The sequence below is a fragment of the Bubalus kerabau genome, chromosome 1 (genome assembly GCF_029407905.1).
Source record: "Bubalus kerabau isolate K-KA32 ecotype Philippines breed swamp buffalo chromosome 1, PCC_UOA_SB_1v2, whole genome shotgun sequence".
NCBI lineage: Eukaryota > Metazoa > Chordata > Mammalia > Artiodactyla > Bovidae > Bubalus > Bubalus kerabau.
In genome coordinates, this window is record NC_073624.1 from 127,655,048 (window position 1) to 127,674,576 (window position 19,529).

At 37.8% G+C, this 19,529-nt stretch overlaps 1 protein-coding gene across 6 annotated transcripts in view; it reads left to right on the forward strand.

Moving 5' to 3' along the window:
• The window catches only part of TSNAX (translin associated factor X), a 37,353-nt gene extending 19,469 nt beyond the window's left edge, over nt 1–17,884 (forward strand). The window contains exons 5-7 of one of the 6 annotated variants that reach the window (XR_008717064.1): nt 12,363–12,490; nt 15,160–15,324; nt 16,221–16,358. Coding sequence is in view for 5 of the 6 variants with exons in the window: in XM_055588211.1 (XP_055444186.1) it covers nt 12,363–12,490; nt 16,221–16,598 (506 nt within the window). In the remaining variant the exon portion in view is untranslated. Of the gene's footprint in view, nt 1–1,756; nt 2,282–2,350; nt 4,117–12,362; nt 12,491–15,159; nt 15,325–16,220 lie in introns of those variants that run through there. The other 5 variants (XM_055588211.1, XM_055588240.1, XM_055588219.1 and 2 more) reach the window with 5 other exon arrangements.
• Nucleotides 17,885–19,529: the final 1,645 nt, after the last annotated feature.

A 19,529-nucleotide genomic window follows, 5' to 3' on the forward strand; every position in this document is an offset into this window, starting at 1 on the left:
CATCAAGATTGCCAGCAGAAATATCAACAACCTCAGATATGCAGATGATAACCACCCTAATGACAGAAGGTGGCAGAGAGTGAAGAGGAAGTAAAGAGCCCCTTGATGAAGGTGAAAGAAGAGAGTGAAAAAGCTGGCTTAAAACAACATTCAAAAGACTAAGATCATGGTATCCAGTCCCATCACTTAATGGCAAATAGGGAAGAAGTAGGAATAGTGACAGATTTTATTTTCTTGAGCTCCAGAATCACTGCAGATGGCGACTACAGCCATGAAATTAAAAGACGCTTGCTCCTTGGAAGGATAGCTATGACAAACCTAGACAGCATATTAAAAAACAGAGACATCACTTTGCGGATGGAGGTCCGTATAGTCAAAGGAATGGTTTTTCCGCTAGTCATGTATGGATATGAGAGCTGGAGCATGAAGGCTGAGCACCAAAGAATTGATGCTTTTGAACTGTGGTGCTGGAGAAGACTCTTAGAGTCCCATTGTCAGCAAGAAGATCAAACCAGTCAATCCTAAAGGAAATCTACCCTGAACACTCATTGCTGAAGCTGAAGCTCCAAAAGACCCTGATACTGAGAAAGATTGAAGGAAAAAGGGAGAGGGGACGGTAAAGGATGAATAGTCAGATAGCATCATCGACTCAGTGGACATGAATTTGAGCAAACTCTGGGAGACAGTGGAGGAAAGAGGAGCCTGGCGGGCTGCAGTCCATGAGGTCACAGAGTCAGACACGACTTAGAGACTGAACAGTAACAGCAACAACAAAATATTGTTCTAACAAAAGTTAATGCCCAGCATTCTTATTTTAATAATTCCCACTTCAGTTTAATTCAGTAGTTACAGAGGGCTCTTGTACCGGACACTGACATACTATTTTATATAAAACCTACAATGTAGGTAGATGTTTGTATTTTACAAATGAGGAAATTGAAGTGCAGCAACTTAATAGACTTCCCTTAGTTTATACACCTAGTAAGAGACCGGTTTGACTTTTGGACCTCACATATCCTCACTTCAAGTCTGCTTTCCCTTATGATTTTATCATATTTATTTGGGAGGAAGGCTGGAGGCAGAGAGGTGAGTCAGGAGGCTCTGGCAGTCATTCCTGGTGTGGAGTTAGGACGTCTCCATTTTGTCTTAGCAGTGGGGAGGAAGAGGAAAGGGTGTGTTCTTAGAATATGGCTTTTTTTAAAAGTGCAAAGGAAAGGGAATAAACTAGGAAAACCTTTAGGTTTCTGGTTTGGCCAGCTGGTTAAGCACAGATGTTATTTATTAAGAGATGGAAGACAAATTGGGTTTTGGATGTAGTTAATATGGCACCCGAGCAGTTTCCTAATGGGTTTAGAGACTCGGGGTGCAGTTACAGCCATGGAGGCATCAGTTATAAGCTATAGTTGAATTTATAGACAAGGATAAAATGGTCCAAAGTAAGCGTAGAGTCAGAAGAAAGCCAAAGACCTATGGAGTCTTAACTGAAGGAATTAGAATGGAATATTTGATGGACTAGGGTCCCAGTAGCAGAAGCCTGTCTCCTCAGGTTGCAGTAACAGGTTGTGAGGTCAGTTCAGGGAACCTTGGTTTGTGTGAGACACACTCCTGGAGGAGAGGGGAGCAGCTGTTTCACACAGAGGAAGGGGTCTGGGAAGGGGACTCGGCCCTGGGTCCTAGCAGACAACCAAAGGACACACACACCCAAGTTACATCATGTGCTTCCTTTCTTTTCTCCTCTGCTCTCTTCATCCTCCAGTGGTTAAAAGAGAGTGAATGATGAGAATGGAGCAGAGGTTTGGTGACCGGTAGGGAGAGATGGAAGCGGACATGGAGGCAGGCCTGTAAAGCCCCACATGGGCAGGAATCCCAGTCACGGAGTGACCATCATTTTAGTGGAAGAAGTCATGGGAAAAGTTTGATGATGTTCCCAATATCAATCATGGCTCATTTAGCTGAAAGACAAATCAAATGAAAGATCACCCTAACAACATCTGAAAATCAAGAAATGACTGAAGAATTATCAGGATGGTTTGATGGATTGTTTATGATGTATGTTAAATCACTTGGGAAGCAGGTTTTATAATACATGTATTTTAATATTGTAAGGGAATAAAAGAATATATTTAAAATACTAGGTTTATATTGATTGGTAATAATTTATATTCCTGTTAAAATATTTTGACTATCACTCCAAGGGACAAGTGAGTTCAAAGTGCTGGCAAGAATTGTTTCAGGGAGTATTATAGCGATTGCTATAGGAAAAGACTGTGATCCTCTCCCAGGATCCCAGAGTCAGCTCTAGGGAATTCAGAAGCTCTCAAGATTGCTATTAACTTTTCTGCTCATTCAGGTTTGCTTTTAACAGATAAAATTTACTCAGTGAGGTGAAGCAGAGAAAGAGACTTTGCTGCAAAAGTGACCTGGGCTTCTTTGTTGGGGAGCTGTAACAGCTGCTGCATGGACTGCTTTGAAAATTAAATGGTATATGTTCGTGGAAAGCATTTCTTACTCTGGACATAACTGTTAACAAAAGTTCTTTCTCTTCCCTGTGGAATTTAGCAGAATTAATCTGTAATAGTATGCTAAATCCTAAAATTTATTTTCATTTTAGGTAAAAACTCAGTAATACCGATTTGCCCAACATACCCTCTTCAGTGCTAAAGTAAAAGCCTTTCTCAGATAGACAAAAATCCCAATTAGTGGATTTGCATTTCTTTTACTGTTGGTAGTACATATTTATTATCTGTATACAAGTTACATGTTTGAGAATACATTTTTTTAGCAGAGTGGCCTGTGAATCAACCTTAGATGTGATTTTACTTTAATGTTTCAGTGATCTGGTAAAGGTAACTTTTGAAAAAATTCAGGTTGTACTCTTTAAAATAGCTATAAATGCCATTGTAAAGATTGAGATATAATTTGTGTATCATAAAATTAACCTTTTTAAATTGTGCAGTTCAGTGATCTTGAGCATAACCACAAGGTTGTGCAGCTATCACCACTAGCTAATACCAGAATATTTTCATCAGCCCCAAAGGACACCCCTTACCCATTGGCAGTCATTTCCTATCTCCCTTCCCTCACCCCAAGGCAAGCACTAATCTGCTTTCTGTCTACATGGATTTGCCTGTTCTAGACATCTCATAGAAACAGAATCATACAGTGTGTGGCCTTCTGTGTCTGAATTCTTCACTTAGCATAATGTTTCAGGGTTAATCTATGTCATTGCCTCTATCAGCACTTTCTTTTTTATGGCTGAATAGTATTTCATTGTGCATATATACTACATTTTGTTTATCCATTCATTAGTTTTTGGACATTTGGGTTGTTTCTGCTTATGATTATTGTTCATGATACTGTTATGAATGTTCGTACAAGTCTTTGTGTGAACATGTGCTTTCAGTTCTCGGGCGTATACCCAAGAGGAATTGCTGGGTCAAATGTCAGTATTCTGTAACACTAGATGCTTGGAAAGAAAGTTGAGATTTGTAGTTTGAGTTATGATGAAATTACTTTATGATTTTTGATGGAGATTTGGGTGGAATGTATATTGCTTAAATATTATAAGAATAAATAAAAATAATCAGAAGCCTTTCATTGGGTTTCCTTGTACATGTTCTCATAGAAAAAGATGGAAAATAACAAATTACATAAAAGCAATGTACAGACTTCTCTCTTACTGGCAGCTGATTTTGTAAATAATTCTAATTGGATTTCATCCAAGGCAGAAGCAGAATGGAAAGGCATTGTTTGATAGAATATGGCAGTAGATTGAAAATTTTCACCTTGGGGATTATTCACTGGAAATAGCGGATGTCCTTTTCATCAAGTTGAAACATAACTTGTTTAAACATCCTTTTACCTAGATGTGACCAAAAATGCTTTCAGTGTTTGGGGCCAGATGTCCTTGAACTTTCTCTATGGTATATATTGAAACCTAATTTCTATGGAGTAGAAGTTGGTCCCCTTATCTCTGAGGTGACTTAATCACATCACAAGGACAACTTAAATAATGACTTTAGATAAACTTGAAAATGTAATATTTGACAGCCACCCACCTTAATAGAGATTAATACCACAAATGAATTTTTAGGGCTCTTATTCCATATCCCTTTTTTCCTGTATGATAATAAATCAGATAAGCCCTCTAATTCTGAACTTCATTTGTTTAAACTCTATAAGTTTGTAAGAATATGTCTTTCTTAGTGGACTTATATCCAAAGTACTATAGATAAAGGACAATTAGATAGTTCTAAACATTTGAATACCAAATACCAATATTTTTGTCAAAACACTTGAGTTTCATAAAGCTATTGAGGAGGAACAGTCATTATAAATTGCATTAGAAGCAGTTTACTAAGCATTTAAGTCTGTTTTGTATATGAAGTACTATCATGGGGAATGGAGGAAGGAGCAGAGTTGTATCAAAGGGATGATTCTTGTCTTCATAGTTCTAGGGTGTAAAATAGGTGATCATGCAAAGCCTACTGAAGTATTTAATCAAAGTATAAGCTTTATTTAGTAGGTTTGAAGAAATGAGTGGTACCTTGATTAGAATGTATCAGAACATTTAAACTCTTTACAGGTAAAAAAGATTTAAGAGAGAGCAACATAGGCACAGACTAGCACAGAATCGTTAAAGAATATAGTATCAGAGATGAGAGAACAGGTAAACGAAGCATGGAGAAAAACTGACCTAGGGGTTTAGTGGGGAAAAAGTGAGAAAAAATGAGTATGTTTTACATGGAGTTGAATAAGGTAAAGTGGGAAGGGCTTGAATTTACTCCTTAAGTGGTCTGAGTGAATTTCTAGCCACAGTTTGTTCATCCATAAAATAAGGATAGTAATACAGCCTTGTAAAGTTACAGTGAGCTTTGAAAAGGTGGATGTGTAAACTATCAGATACATTATCTTACATTGACACTAAACTTAGACACTACCAATGTTTTTTTATATATTTAAAAAAATTTTTGTTGGAGACTTCTGAGTATATACTCAAAAGAACTGGAAGCGGAAATCAAGCAGATATTTGTACACTCATCATCATAGCAGTGTTAGTCACCATACCTGAAAGGCGGAAGCAACCCAGGTGTCCATTGATGGGTAAATAGATAAAATTTGGTATATTCGTGCAGTAGAGTATTGTTTGGCCTTATAAATTGGAAAGGAAGGGCATTCTGACACACGCTACAACACATGAAGATGCTCAGTGAGAGAAGCCAGTTACAAAGGGACAAATACCATTTGTTGTTTAGCTGCTCAGGCGCGTCCAACGCTTTTGTGACCCCATAAACTGTAGCCTGCCAGGCTCCTCTGTCCATAGGATTTCCCAGGCAAGAATACTAGTGTGGGTAGCGATTTCCTTCTCCAGGGGATCTTCCTGACCCAGGGATCAAATCTATGTCTCCTGCCTTGGCAGGCAGATTCTTTACTACTGAGCCAACAGGAAAGTCTGACAAATACCATATGATTCCATTTATACGAGGTACCCAGAGGAGCTGAATTCATAGAGACAAAGTAGAATACTGGTTGTTAGAGGCTGAAAGAGAGGGAATGAGAAGTCATTTAATGGGCATAGAGATTCATTATTTTGTTTTTGTTTGTGTGTGTGTTTTGAGGGGCCAAACCATGTGACTTTGTGGTATCTTAATTCACTGACCAGAGGTCGAACCTGAGCCCTCAGCAGTGAAAACATGGAATCCTAACCACTGCACCTCCAGGGAATGCCCAGTGGTGGGAATTGGTTGCAGAGCAAAGTCAGTGCACTTAATGCAGCATACCTGTACACTTAAAAATGGTTGAAATGTTTAATTTTATGTTCTTTACCCTGTTTGGTGAATTATATTTTTTTATGTGCATTTATTCATAAAATTGCAAAATTTTAGCAACATCATTCAGGGAAGTGCTTTGTTCTAGAGGCAAATGGCATTCCTGTTCAGTTGCCACATAATTTGGTTTCACTAAGATGAATTTTTTTTGATATTTCAATAGGAAGAATAGTTCATACCAGTCTAAATTTGAGAAGTACCACAAAGATCATGGTGTCTAGTACTTTTGTTTTATAGTTGAGACATAGTCCAGGAAGTTGGTTGTACTTAGTTCATTTTATTAACTACAAGTCATTTTTAAAAATCATTAAAATAATTTTCATGATTTGAATTGGCTCATGTGCATAAAACAATTCTACAACTAATGAATTCAGCCAGATATCTTTTTCTATTCATAAAGAAGTGATGTTCTACCAATATGTTCTCCTGTAGTTAGTATCTTTTTTAAAGTTCATTTAGTATTAGGAATGGTATTAAAAATATTAATTTGCTTTTTCACGCTTGTTTTCTTTTCTTTTTAAAAATTCTTATTCCTCTCCCTCTGCTGAACTTTGAAACTTGAAATTATTTCTCTTCATGTATGGAGGCTGTTTCACCTCTGTGGTTCTTGCCCTGAATTGAGCTCCACTTCTCCCCTTGCACATCCAAACATTCGTGAAAGGACATTTACTCTGGGATGCTGTTCTTAAGCACTGTGGTAGATAGGTCCTGGAATTTCAGTCTTCCCTTGAACAGAATCAAATTCCTGGACATGATTTCCCCCAGTGATCTCTGTAAGCAGACTGTCAGTGTAACTGTATTTCCTCTAGGATGATGTAAACCCCCTACTTAGAGAGCCAAGGTGGTAAGAGTTCTTGTGACGTTGAGTCACAAATTTTTCCTGTTTCCTTCTGTCTTTATAATCATAGTGTAAATATTGTGTTTTAATTTTTATTTATTTTGTGCTTTTTTCTGACATGCACATTTTCCTATTTATTAAGTGTCCCTGTAAAACATTTAAAATTTTAAATTATGGAATAGGTTTTCAAAAATGAATCTACCTCATTTAACCATATTTTTGTACTGTTATATCAGGCACAGAGGGTAAGTAGTGAACAAGGTAGTCATGGTATTGCCCTTCCAGCAAGGGATGGAAGTGGACATTTGTTAAAGATTGTTACGTTATTTAAATATTACAGCTTTGACTAATGCCACAAAGGAAGGGCTCATGGCACTAGGAGAACATATAACAAGGCCTTGACTTAGAATGTGGTGGCATCAGGCAGTTTCTTCAGAGGTGCTATTTGATGGGACGTGAAAGGATTAGTAATTCATCAGGTTGAAAAAGAGGAGAGAATGGAATGAAGGCTGAGGGAGCAGCATACAAAATCCCCTGAAGTCAGAGAGGGCACAGTGTGGGTGAGAAACTGAAGAAAATCTAGCACAGAGTCAAGGAGAGAAGACAGAAATATGTGCATAAGTTATGTGCACACTTAGTTATGTGAGCATTCTATCTCACCAGACACACAATTCCCAGAATTCTCCAGGGAAGCAGAATCAATAGGACTTATGAGGTAGGGGGATGGGGCAGGTAGGTAGTAATTTATTTTAAGGGCTTGACTCACATGATTTGGGGGTTAGCAACTATGAAATTAGGAGAAGGCAATGGCAACCCACTCTAGTACTCTTGCCTGGAAAATCCCATGGACGGAGGAGCCTGGTAGGCTGCAGTCCATGGGGTTGCTAAGAGTCAGACACGACTGAGTGACTTCACTTTCACTTTCATGCATTGACGAAGAAAATGGCAACCCACTCCAGTGTTCTTGCCTGGAGAATCCCAGGGACAGGGGAGCCTGGTGGGCTGCTGTCTGTGGGGTCGCACAGAGTTGGACATGACTGAAATGACTTAGCAGCAGCAACTATGAAATTTGTAGAGCAGGCCAGCAGCCTGGAATTTCTTTAAAGAGTTGATGCTGCAGTCTTGAATCTGAAATCGGCAAGCTGGAAACCTAGGCAGCATTTCTCTACCATAGTTTCGGGCAGAATTACTTAGTTGGGAATCCTCATGCTTCTTTCTTAGGGTCTTCAGCAGGTTGGATGGGTGTTCCCTCCACCCCCACCCCTCACCATTTTGGAGGGGTATCTGCTTCACCCAGAGTCTTGATTTAAATGTTAGTCACATCTTGAAAGTACTTTCACACCCACATTTAACAGGTGTTTGGCCTGAGCACCAGATGAACCATCACATAGTGTTACCATGAGAGAGCAGAGAAGAGACTGGTTCAGTGTAAGTGATAAACTCCCTTCTGACTGATTTCCTCTACCTTGAACTACACACTGGAATTTGTACCCTGTCTTTCAAATCAGCTTGAGATTATAGGTGTACAGATAAAGTCATCCTTCACCTATAGGCTTACACTGGCTCATACCCATTAAACTGAGATAATGCTTGCTTGATGAAATCATTGAGCCTTAACCATAAAGCCCCAGGGAAGCTTGCTTGCACCACCTTCAACTGATAGAATCTTAGATGACAAGAACTTTGCTGCTTGTATTTGCAGCATTTAAAATACTATTTTTGTTCAACATGGCCCTGAAATGTAAGCCAACTTTAGGAATTTGGGGCAAGATTATGCCTAGAAATACTGAAGAAGTAGGAGAATTCAGAGAGTGTATTCAAACAATGTACTTTTGTTAAAGGATTTGTATGGATTTACATGTCCGTCTTTGAAATGTATAACTACATGAGTATAGTTATATACTATATAAATGTATAACTACCTGCCCATGGCATGAGTTGATGTAAATGGGGGTTGAAATTAAACAGGTGCTTATAAACCATGTTAATGATTTTCCTCTGTATTCTAAGAGCCATGGAATGCTATTTAGGCGTTAAGCAGGGTGGTGATGTGGTCATTATTATTAAGCTGTTATTAATTATAGTTATTAAATAGGCAAAAAAGACTATTTACAAGACTATTAAAAACTCTGTGGTGTGAGAATGGACGAGAAAGGGGGGGAAAATAGATGGCGGTAAGGCCAGGATCCTCTTAGAATTGGCAAAACAAAGAGGGCTAGGTTTAGAAGGAATATTGTGAATTCATTGTTGATTATGTTGATTTTTGAGGTCCCTCTGATGGGATTGTCAAATATGCATTTGGATATATGTGATTCTAAACCAGAGATGTAAAGTTGGGAGATGGCAGCATTAATTGAAGCCAAGTATAGGTAATTTGTTGGAGAAGGAAACGGCAGCCCTCTGCAGTGTTCTTGCCTGGAGAATCCCAGGGACGGCAGAGCCTGGTGGGCTGCTGTCTATGGGGTCGCACAGAGTCAGACACTACTGAAGTGATTTAGCATAGGCAATTTGAGAGCCTAGGACTGGCACAGACTAAGAAGATGTGGCCAGAGAGGTAGAAAAAAGGGGAACTAGGAAAAGATGCCATAAAAAGAACCAATGGGAAGCTTGTTGAAGCAAGGGAAAAAGTGGTCAAAATGCTGAATGCTGCTATATAATTAAGACTGAAAAAAATGTCCATTAGATTCATTAACTGGCATAATTTTAAGTTAGAGCTGTTTTGGCCTAGAGATGTGCTCAAGCTGGAATGAAGTAGGCTGAGAAGTGTGAGATGTGGTTATTAAGAAATTTAACTGTGGAGGGGAGTAGAGATATCGGGCAATAGTTGCGAGGAAAGATATGGCTTATGGATGGGAGAGATCTGAGTGAGTGCAAATGCTTACAGCATCCAGTAGAGAACATCAAGTGGAAAACCTCAAATAAGGAAGGGAGCATCTGTGTTAAGGTTCCTGCTAGGATTGCATTTTGATTCTAAGGACAGGCACCTTGGCTGGCCTTCTACAATGGAATACCTGTCTATAGTGTACTAGGGGTGAAGGAGATATAGTACCACTATTTATTTTTCTTAAGTCCCTATTGTAGTTATCAGTGTCCAAACAGGAAACAAACTGCATTGTTGTTCAGTCGCTAAGTTGTGTTCGACTCTTTGTGACCCCATGGACTGCAGCACTCCAGGCTTCCCTGGGCTTCACTATCTCCCAGAGTTTGCTGAAACTCACATCCTTTGAGTTGGATGAGATGTCCATCCAACCATCTCATCCTGTCACTCCCTTCCCCTGCCCTCACTCTTTCCTGGCATCAGGGTCTTTTCCAACGAATAGGGAAGGTTTAATATAAAGAATTGACTGTATAGGGGACTTCTTTATAAGAGGAAACATGAACTCTAAAGAGTACAGGAAATCAGAGGAGGAATCCACATCCATGGAAGGAACACATCTGGTGAAGTCCACCCCTGCCCCCAACTTACCCCATTAAAGTCATGGGCCATTGGATGGCTGAGATGCTGCGCTGATAGCATCAATCTCTCCACGGGGAGGTGCTGAACCATGACTCCTTGCCCATGGAGGTGGCTCACTGGGAACCGCTCTCTGGGTCACAGAGAGAACCTGCCCCCAAGGAGAGGCCTGGTGCTGCTGCCCGCCTCCAGCCGCTGGCTCCCCACGCTTAGACGGCTGCCGCAGACTGGGCACACCGGGAACCAGAGCTCGTTCCTCCTGTGCTGTCCTTCCAGGGCCCTCTAGCAGTCACGCCTGATGTGTGCCAGCTGGCAAAAGAGAGCCGTTTGGAGGTCCACCTCCATCATGTGCATTGATAAAGCTGTGAGACAGTAAGTTGAGAAGTGGCACTTCTGTTATTGATCTTGTAAATTTTTTCCATTTTTGTGTTTATAATGATTGTAATAATGGATATTTTTATACATAAATCTTTGTGCACATATCTTCTTTAGCTCCCATTTGTAAGAGCTAATCATGGTAAAGCTGTTTAGTTATGCAATGAGTGATTCTTAAGTTTTGCTGTTTGCTTTTGTATGCCTGAAGTATTTCTGGAAGGAAATGAGAAATATAGATTGTTGTTAGGAAAGGAAACTGGATTTTATTAACCTATTCCTAAAACTGAAATTTTACGAAAGTATTTTTATTGTAAATGTTAAAAGATATTATCTGCTCTGTTAAACTCAACTGTATTGCTTCATTTCGCAGCATGTTATGGTTTATTGAACAAAGTGCTCTATCGTGTCTTGCTCTGGCAGCACCTGTTTTCTGACTTTACTTCAGCATCATTTGCTGTTCAGAATGAGTCAGGATATTTTCATTTAGTTATTTCCTTTTATTGCTGTAAGAACCAGGTCATCTATCTCCTTTTTGTCTTTGACCCTTTGCGTGGCACGTGATGTGACGATACGGCAGTGGTCAGCCTTCTGACACTGTTGCCGCCGGGCCTGGTTGTTAGTGTTAGCTACTGGGAGGTCATGTGAGTGCAGGACTGTGTCAGGAGAAGTGTTAGAAAGAGAACTTAAATGCAGATGACCCTACCAGGTTCTGACATTTATCTGAACTTATTTTCCTCTTCCTATTTTTTACAATAAAGCCTTCAAAAAGAAGACCAAGTTTCTTAAACTGGCAGTAATGATAATAATTTTAAGAAACACTTTTTTCCCTGTGAGTATTACCTTATAGATTAAGACATAAAATAATGCTGAAAAGTATGGCTATAGAATTTGGTTGTTTTAAATAGCACTATTTTTGACCTTTGCTGCTGCTGCTGCTGCTAAGTTGCTTCAGTGGTGTCCGACTCTGTGCGACCCCATAGACGGCAGCCCACCAGGCTCTGCCGTCCCTGGGATTCTCCAGGCAAGAACACTGGAGTGGGTTGCCATTGCCTTCTCCATTGTGTGAAAGTGAAAGTGAAGTCGCTCAGTCGCGTCTGACTCGTAGCGACCCCATGGACTGCAGCCTACCAGACTCCTCCATCCATGGGATTTTCTAGGCAAGAGTACTGGAGTGGCTTGCCATTGCCTTCTCTGATTTTTCGACCTTTAATTCAGAGTGGACTCTGTAGGATTTACATTTGGTGCAACTGGTATTATTACTCATTAGCTTTTTTTTTTTTTAATTCAACTACTGAAGCAGAAAGGGTTTAATTTGAAGTATGAGGAAAATGTTATTTTGAATTTTGACACTTTAACCTTCATTATTTACAGTGTTTTGGGTTTTTGACCTAGGAACATTTTAAGGAAGAGCCAAATTATCTTTAATTTTATCTCATGTGATTGTCTATTTTTGCTGCTTAAGGGAACAAAGGCTAATCTGTATAAGTTCTATTAAAGCCTACCAGAATTTTGGTAATAGCCCTTTCTTAAATCCTTTAAAAAAGTATTTTTCTGAAAATCTTTGCCATTTCTCTGTAGGAGAGAGTAGATTTTTAAGACTAAGGGACTCATGAAATACAAGGAAGACCCTGAACACATTTCTGTCTGAGCCACCTTAAGTTCAGTCCCAGGAACGTGTGCTGTGTGCGGTGCTAGTCCCCAGCAGCTAGCCCCAGGTGGTGTGTTCTCAGAACCGAATCTCGGGCTGATGGAATAGATACCGTTAAGCTTTTGTTGAGCTAGATGATGATTAGTTTGAAGTTCTTTACTATGATCTTCTTACTAACTTAGTGGTTGTTCCTTAGTAATTTTCCTGTTGGTTTTTCAGGACTGCAGGAATATGTGGAGGCTGTCTCTTTTCAACACTTCATCAAAACACGATCACTTATCAGTATGGATGAAATTAATAAACAGTTGATTTTTTCAACAGAAGACAATGGGAAAGAAAATAAGACTGTAAGAATTTAAAATCATATTTCACATTTATTACATAATTTACACAGCAGTGTGATGATTGTAGGAGATTCATTGGCTTATAATGCAAAGAATATTGCATATTGTTCTTTCTAAAGTGTGATTTCATAGATTCCCAGCTAGGGAAATGGTGTTTCTAAATACATTAGTTAGTGGCTCAACAACTGTGGGTAGGTTGGGGGGAACAGTACCCTTTTATGTAAAGCATTATGGAGTGGTTATTGTGTTAAGTCCACTTTTAGTTTTACTGTGTATTTGCCGTGTGCCCTTTATAAACACTATGTCATGTAATCCTTTTATTACTTAGGAGGTAAGAATTACTACCCTCATTTGACAAAAAGGCTTTCACAGAGTTTAAGTAACTTATTGAGCCCTAGTCAAGCAAGTGCGACAGCTAACTTGGAAACCAGGTGTCTTGAATCCAAAGCCAGGAGCGTCCCTGTCACTCTTCCAGTGTTTCTCATGTGCCACAGGGACCCCGTGCCAGGCATCTACCTCAAAGGAGTGTTTTAAAGGATTTGGTTTAAAGATTTTAAATTAGGTAGTATACAGCACATGCCACATAGGTGCCCAATAGTTAGTAGTCATTATAAGAGCCAGTATAAAGTTGTTATGATATAGTGAGAGATGTTAATCTAATCACTGAGTTCATAATGCTTGTATCTGAAATAGTGTAATTCATCTTTTAAATAAATACTGTTTTTTCCCCCCTGAGTTTCAAGACATAATATTCAGGCCATGAGATAAAATTTTGAGTATTAGATAGTCTCCTAAGATATTAATACACTTAAAGGTACAATTAAGCAGTTTTTTTCTTTTCTTTATTTTTCATCAGTTTTTCTTTCATTATTATTTTTAAAAAATCTGTCAAGTAGGCAAAAAGTGGAAGAAGGTATGGAAATCATATTTTCTTGAATGTTAATAAAATATTAATAATGAAAAGTGAGGTAATTCGGCATGACAGGTATAGCTTACTTCAGGGAAACCATATATTTTCTCAGTTTTAAAAATTATGTGAATTTTATTGAGGAAATTCATCTTGAGAAGTAAAATTCTTTCATATTTTTAGTTCATTTAGTAAAGATTGAATTACAGAAAGAAGTAAGGGGAGCCTATGTGACCCTGCTTCTTAAATATATTAGGCAAGTTACCATACTTTCCTTTCGCTTCTCTGTAATTCAGAATGGAAGTATGAGGGCAAGAAAGTAAAGAGAAATGGGAGTAAATGCTCTATTCTGAGGATTTATGTAGTAAATTATTCTAAGATTAGGATGTCATAATCATACACATGTGTCTTCTCAAAATGTTAAGACCACGTTCATAAATAATATTTCCTTTTAGTGCTAGAGATTCATTTTGGTGCTGAAAATTCTGGAAATCCAATAGGGGAAGGTATTTTGCTCTGACTTACATATTGAGAGTAGTGTCAAACCATTTAATTCTTTAAAACTTCTTATGAAAAATTCAAATGCACAAGAAAAGTGGAGAGAATAGTCATACATGAACACCCATATACCCACTATCTGGGTTCAATAATTGTTAATATTTTGCCTTATTTGCTTCATCTAAATGTTTTTTGCTCAGTTAGTTTAAGTTATAGGTATCCTGATATTTTTCCCCTAAATACTTCAAGCCCATTGTGAAAAATTGCATTTTTAAGTAATTTTATTTTCCCTGGTTTCTAATATATATTATCAGTAAAGCAGAATTTATTTCCTTGACAGTTTGTTGATTTTCTTAACATGCTTTTTTCTTCAAAATCAACTTTTTAATTATATTCAGGGAACTCCTAATGATGGAAACAAAGAACAGTAATGTTTTCTTAAGCAAAAATTATTTGTATAAATGACTTATAAAAACGCCAGCCGCTTCCCCACCCCCCCACCACTCCCACCATAATCTATGCTTTCCAAAAAGATGTCAGTTCTCTTAACAGTTAATGGAAATGAAATATAGCAGGTCAGACTATATTTGGGGAGCTGACTTTGGATACTTACCCAGTTCTAACCATTAACTAGTGATATTACCTGCAGTGTTTCTGGGATCTCATGTCTTATACTCCATATTGAGAAGATTGGAACATATGATGTCTGAAAAGTCCAACAGTGTTAGGAGTCATGTCCTGGATACAAAGCAACCAGAATCATCTATAAGACCTAAATTTGACTCTGTCATTTGCTCACTTAATTCTCAGTGTCTCTATTACCTGTAGGTGAAGTTCTAATTTCTTATCGTGGCTTTCTCCCCTTGCTCTATCCCTTGTTCTGTCTTTCTAGACTCATCCCATACTACTTCTTACTTTAAATTTTACTCTAAAGGAATACCTCACTCGTTCCTCATGTACACAGCACAGTTCTCATCTGCATGCTATTGCAGTTCCCTCTGCCTGAAATGTCCTTCAGTATAATTGCAACCCACCTAAGTCTCATCAGACTTTTAATAACAGTTCAGACATCGCCTCTTTCAGAAAGAATCCATTAGAGAGAAGTTGATGTGGAGAGAGGAGATTGGTGTGGTGACGGTAATGGTGATAGCAGCTAACATTTATTGAGTATTTACTTTGTGTTGGGCATTATGCCAAGAACTTGGTAAATGTTATCTCATCCTTAAAAATAAACCTCTGAGGTAGGTACTGTTATCCCATTTTACAGATGAGGAAACTGAGGTTTAGAGAGATGAAATAACTTGCCCAAGGGCATACACCTTATGAAGCAAGGTCCTGGAAGAGGTGGGAGGAGATGGGTCAAGGTCATTTGGAAGAGTTAACCTCAAACAAGAGGAGGGACAACTCATCATCTGAGACTGAAGGATAGAAGGTAAAGATGGATGTGGACATAAATAAGTTTTTTTGTTTTGTTTTATTTTGTTTTTAGGGATAAGGTAATTGAGTGAGCTTTTGCCAGGGGATCTGGCAAATAACCAGGCCAGTGAAAGTAGGCAAGATTGTTTACTGAGAGTGAAGAGGTTTGGGATCGAGTAAGGGGCTGAGGAGAAAAGTAGTGAAGGTTTGGAATAGTGTTCAAAGAGACGAGCGAGAACCATCTAAGAAATAAGTAAAAGGATTGGTGAGTAATTTGTAGTGGTACAAACGCTATACAGTTGTGATCATTATTATTATTTTTTAGTCTAGTGGTACTCAGTACTTGAATAAAGCACTAACAAGAATAGTTTTTAATACTGATTCAGGGTGTGTTTTTGCTGGGCAGGTGCAGTAGAAAAATAGGAGTCTGAAGAAACTGAGGAGGATATAGCAAGAGAGTGTTAGTGTTAAATCATGATGGTCAGTGCTGAGTGGGGACAGAAGAGAGGCCAGAAAGGGACTAAGTGACTGAGAAAATCATGACTGGATCATAAACCTGGAGGGCTTTATGATTTGCCATTTAAATATGTAAGCCATTGTCATGTGATGAAGTCATTAGGCCTTAAGAATATCTTTATTTTATATGTCAAGTGAAGTTGGAAATGGTTGATTTTATAATGATACAATATTAGATTTCAGAATTATCTTGAAGTCGTAAATTCAACTCCTTGCTGAGGGCATGAGTTCTTCTTGTAACATCTTGAATGGTCATTTAACAAAATGGATCATTTTATTTAGAGAAGATTAGTACGATTGACTTGCTGTTGATTTTGTACCTTATATGTATACATAGTCACTCTTTTTCACAGTGTATTTTCTTTGTGTGTGTGTGTGTTTATTTTTTTTTACCAGCCTTCCTCTGATGCACAGGATAAGCAGTGCGGAACTTGGAGACTGAGAATCACGCCTGTTGATTACCTTCTGGGAGTGGCTGATTTAACTGGAGAGTTGATGCGAATGTGTATTAACAGTGTCGGGAATGGGGACATTGACACTCCCTTTGAAGTGAGCCAGTTTTTACGTCAGGTTTATGATGGGTTTTCATTCATTGGCAATACTGGACCTTATGAGGTTTCAAAGAAGCTGTATACTTTGAAACAAAGTCTAGCCAAAGTGGAGAATGCTTGTTATGCCTTGAAAGTCAGAGGTTCAGAAATTCCAAAACATATGCTGGCAGATGTCTTTTCAGTTAAGACAGAAATGATTGATCAAGAGGAGGGCATTTCTTAGGATAATATTACTCAGTTGTTTTTCTCTTAAGAACTCCTAAGAGAGACCAATTTGTAAGACTGTTATTTAGTATATCATTTGACTTTATTGTGGCTTTAGAAATGTTTTCAGTTGTACTTGTTTTAAATTGTATACAGGCTGTACATAAAATTACCAAAATGAATCATTTCTTATATCTTACTCATGAAAATTTGCATACAGATGTGTTTGCATATATGCCTATTTGAATTTTTGTTGGCTAAACTTCGTCATTTATCTTTGTTAAATGTGAACATGCTTCAGAGTGCACTTTCTGCCATACCTGTTTTAATTTACTTTGTGTGAATTTTGGAGTGGTAATGTTTAGTGGAAGACATTTATAGTTTAAGTTGGTGATTTTTTTAATATATAGAAAGATTTCTTAGTTACACATCTGGACTTGAGTTTCCTATTTAAATTTCTTGGTAATATTGTGCCAAGCCTCCAAAATAGGCTGATTCCATAGAATAAAAATTAAAATTATTATTAATGTACTTTAATTCTATGAGGTATTGTAGTGAGAATTCATACTATATTCTGGCTAATTTTAGGTCATTTTGAATCCATATGAAACAGCCTTCCAGAAAAATTGACAGGTACCCAGATGTTAGTTTCTATATTTAATTTTTGTCCTTTATCACAGAAAGTCTGATAGAGAATTGGCACTAACATTGTAATATTGCCACTAATATTTGAATTGAATTATATAATTGCACACACAACTGAAAAGCTAATGATTATTTAGTAATTTTTCTTGTTATTATATTTCATTAGGCATGTTTGGAGGCTTTCCTATTCTAACATCTATAAGAAATTACATCTAAATATTATAATGAAGTTTTGAAATCTTTGAAATATTAAGTTAACCCAAATCTTTATAGTTGTCCAGTTGTGTTAATTGATACATAAAAAGTTGCCAAAGAAGATTTATCACATACAATTCAGCAATAAGACAATTGTCAACACAGTTGGGAATAACAAGTAGTATCACTAGTAATAGAAGCAGCCTCACTAGTAATATTTAGAATTGGAGTTTGCCTACTAAAGTTAGCTGTAGATTATTCCCTGTGGTGTGAAATTGACTTGAGCATGGCACTGTTGGCTGACAACTAGACATTTCCTTTTGGTTTTGTGAGTTTTGAGAGTCTAGATATTGGATTTTATTTTTGGAAAGATTAGCAGCTCTGTTTGCAAGGGCTTATTCTTGGAAAGTGTAATTTTCCAAAAATTATCACCTAAAGGAAAATAAAATATATACATGCCTAATAGACTAGGTTTGTTTGTTGTTTATTCTGGTGGTAGTATGTATTTTTGGTTTCCCTATTCAAAGATACTGAAATAGTTTTATTACATATTTTTGTTTCTTTTGCCACTTGAAGTTGATGGATATCTTATAGATGTTTAAAACTGAACTCTTTGAATAAAATATTAAAATATAATAGTTTAGCTTATTTTTTGATCAGTTGAGAAATACTTCATCAAACTGTTAAGAATTTTTAGCCTTAACAGGAAACTTGATACAGACTTGCTTAATATAGAGATTTATGATTTCTTAAAATGGGTCCAGAAGTAGTGAGAGTTTCAGGAAAGACACTCTTTCACCTCTCATTGACCCAAACTGGGTCACTTTCCTATCCCTTTAAACCAGCTGGTGGAAAGGAAGATGAGATCACCTTAATGTATCAAAGTGTCCATTATATGAGAGAAGAGTGAACACAAGGAACTGAATTAGGGTGTTAGCATCATAGGGGAAGGGGAAATGGCCTTTGGGCTCATAGTCAGCACCATCTGCTACAGGTGGATTGGTGCCATGGCTATTGATGCATTTCTACGTTACATGTTATACTAACACAGTAGGTGTTAGGCCTGGTTGGTAGAGCATCTCTAAGTATATCCTGAATGTCTCTCAGTTTTAAAATGGTTGCTCTGATACCATCACCTGTGATAATGTTTTTCATCTTTATTATAAAAAGAAGCTGGTTCTAGGTAACATGGCAAGTTCCTGAAAAATTCTAAAATAAAATTGGGTATTTCTTTCATAAGTAATTGCTGCATGTATTAAATCAGTGTTTTTTCCATAATAAAGATTGCAGAACCCTAGGGCTTTTTGAAGGTGCCTCAAAGAAAGGTGTTATTTAAATGAGAGATTGATGAAATGGATTAAAAGACTTTATCCAAACTCTCTGCTAACTGCAAAAGACTCACTTTAGATTGAGACTAACAAATAGATTAAAAGAATGGGAAAAGACATTCCATGCAAGCAGTAACCAAGAGAGCTAAACAAATAGACTTCAACACTTTTTTTGGCTAGAGACAAAGAACAACATGGAATGGTAAAAGGCTCAATCCATTGGGAATATATAGCAATCACAAATATATATATATATAAAACAACAGAGTCCCAAAATACATGAAGCAAAATCTGAGATAACTGAAGGGAGAAATAAACAGTTCAGCAGTAATAGTTGGATAATTTAATACCCAGCTTCCTATAATGGATGGGCAGACAAGACAGATCAGTAAGGAAATAGAGGACTTGAACAACACTGTAAACCAAACTAGACCCAGCACCATGATTGTGTACCATGACCACACTGTGGAATTCCGTCTCAGGAATGCAAGGTTGGTTCAACATGAAAATCAGTACATAAACCATATTAATAGCATGAAGAGGAAAAAAACATGACGCATGTCAGTAGAAACAGGAAAACCATTTAACAAAATCTGACACCCTTTCATGACGTAAACACTCAACAAACTCACAGTAGAAGGGAAATTTCTCATCCTGGTAAGTGCATGCATGCATGCTCAGTTACATCCAACTCTTTGCAACCTCATGGACGTATGTAGCCTGCCAAGCTTCTCTGTCCATGGGATTCTCCAGGCAAGAATACTAGAGTGGGTTGCCATGCC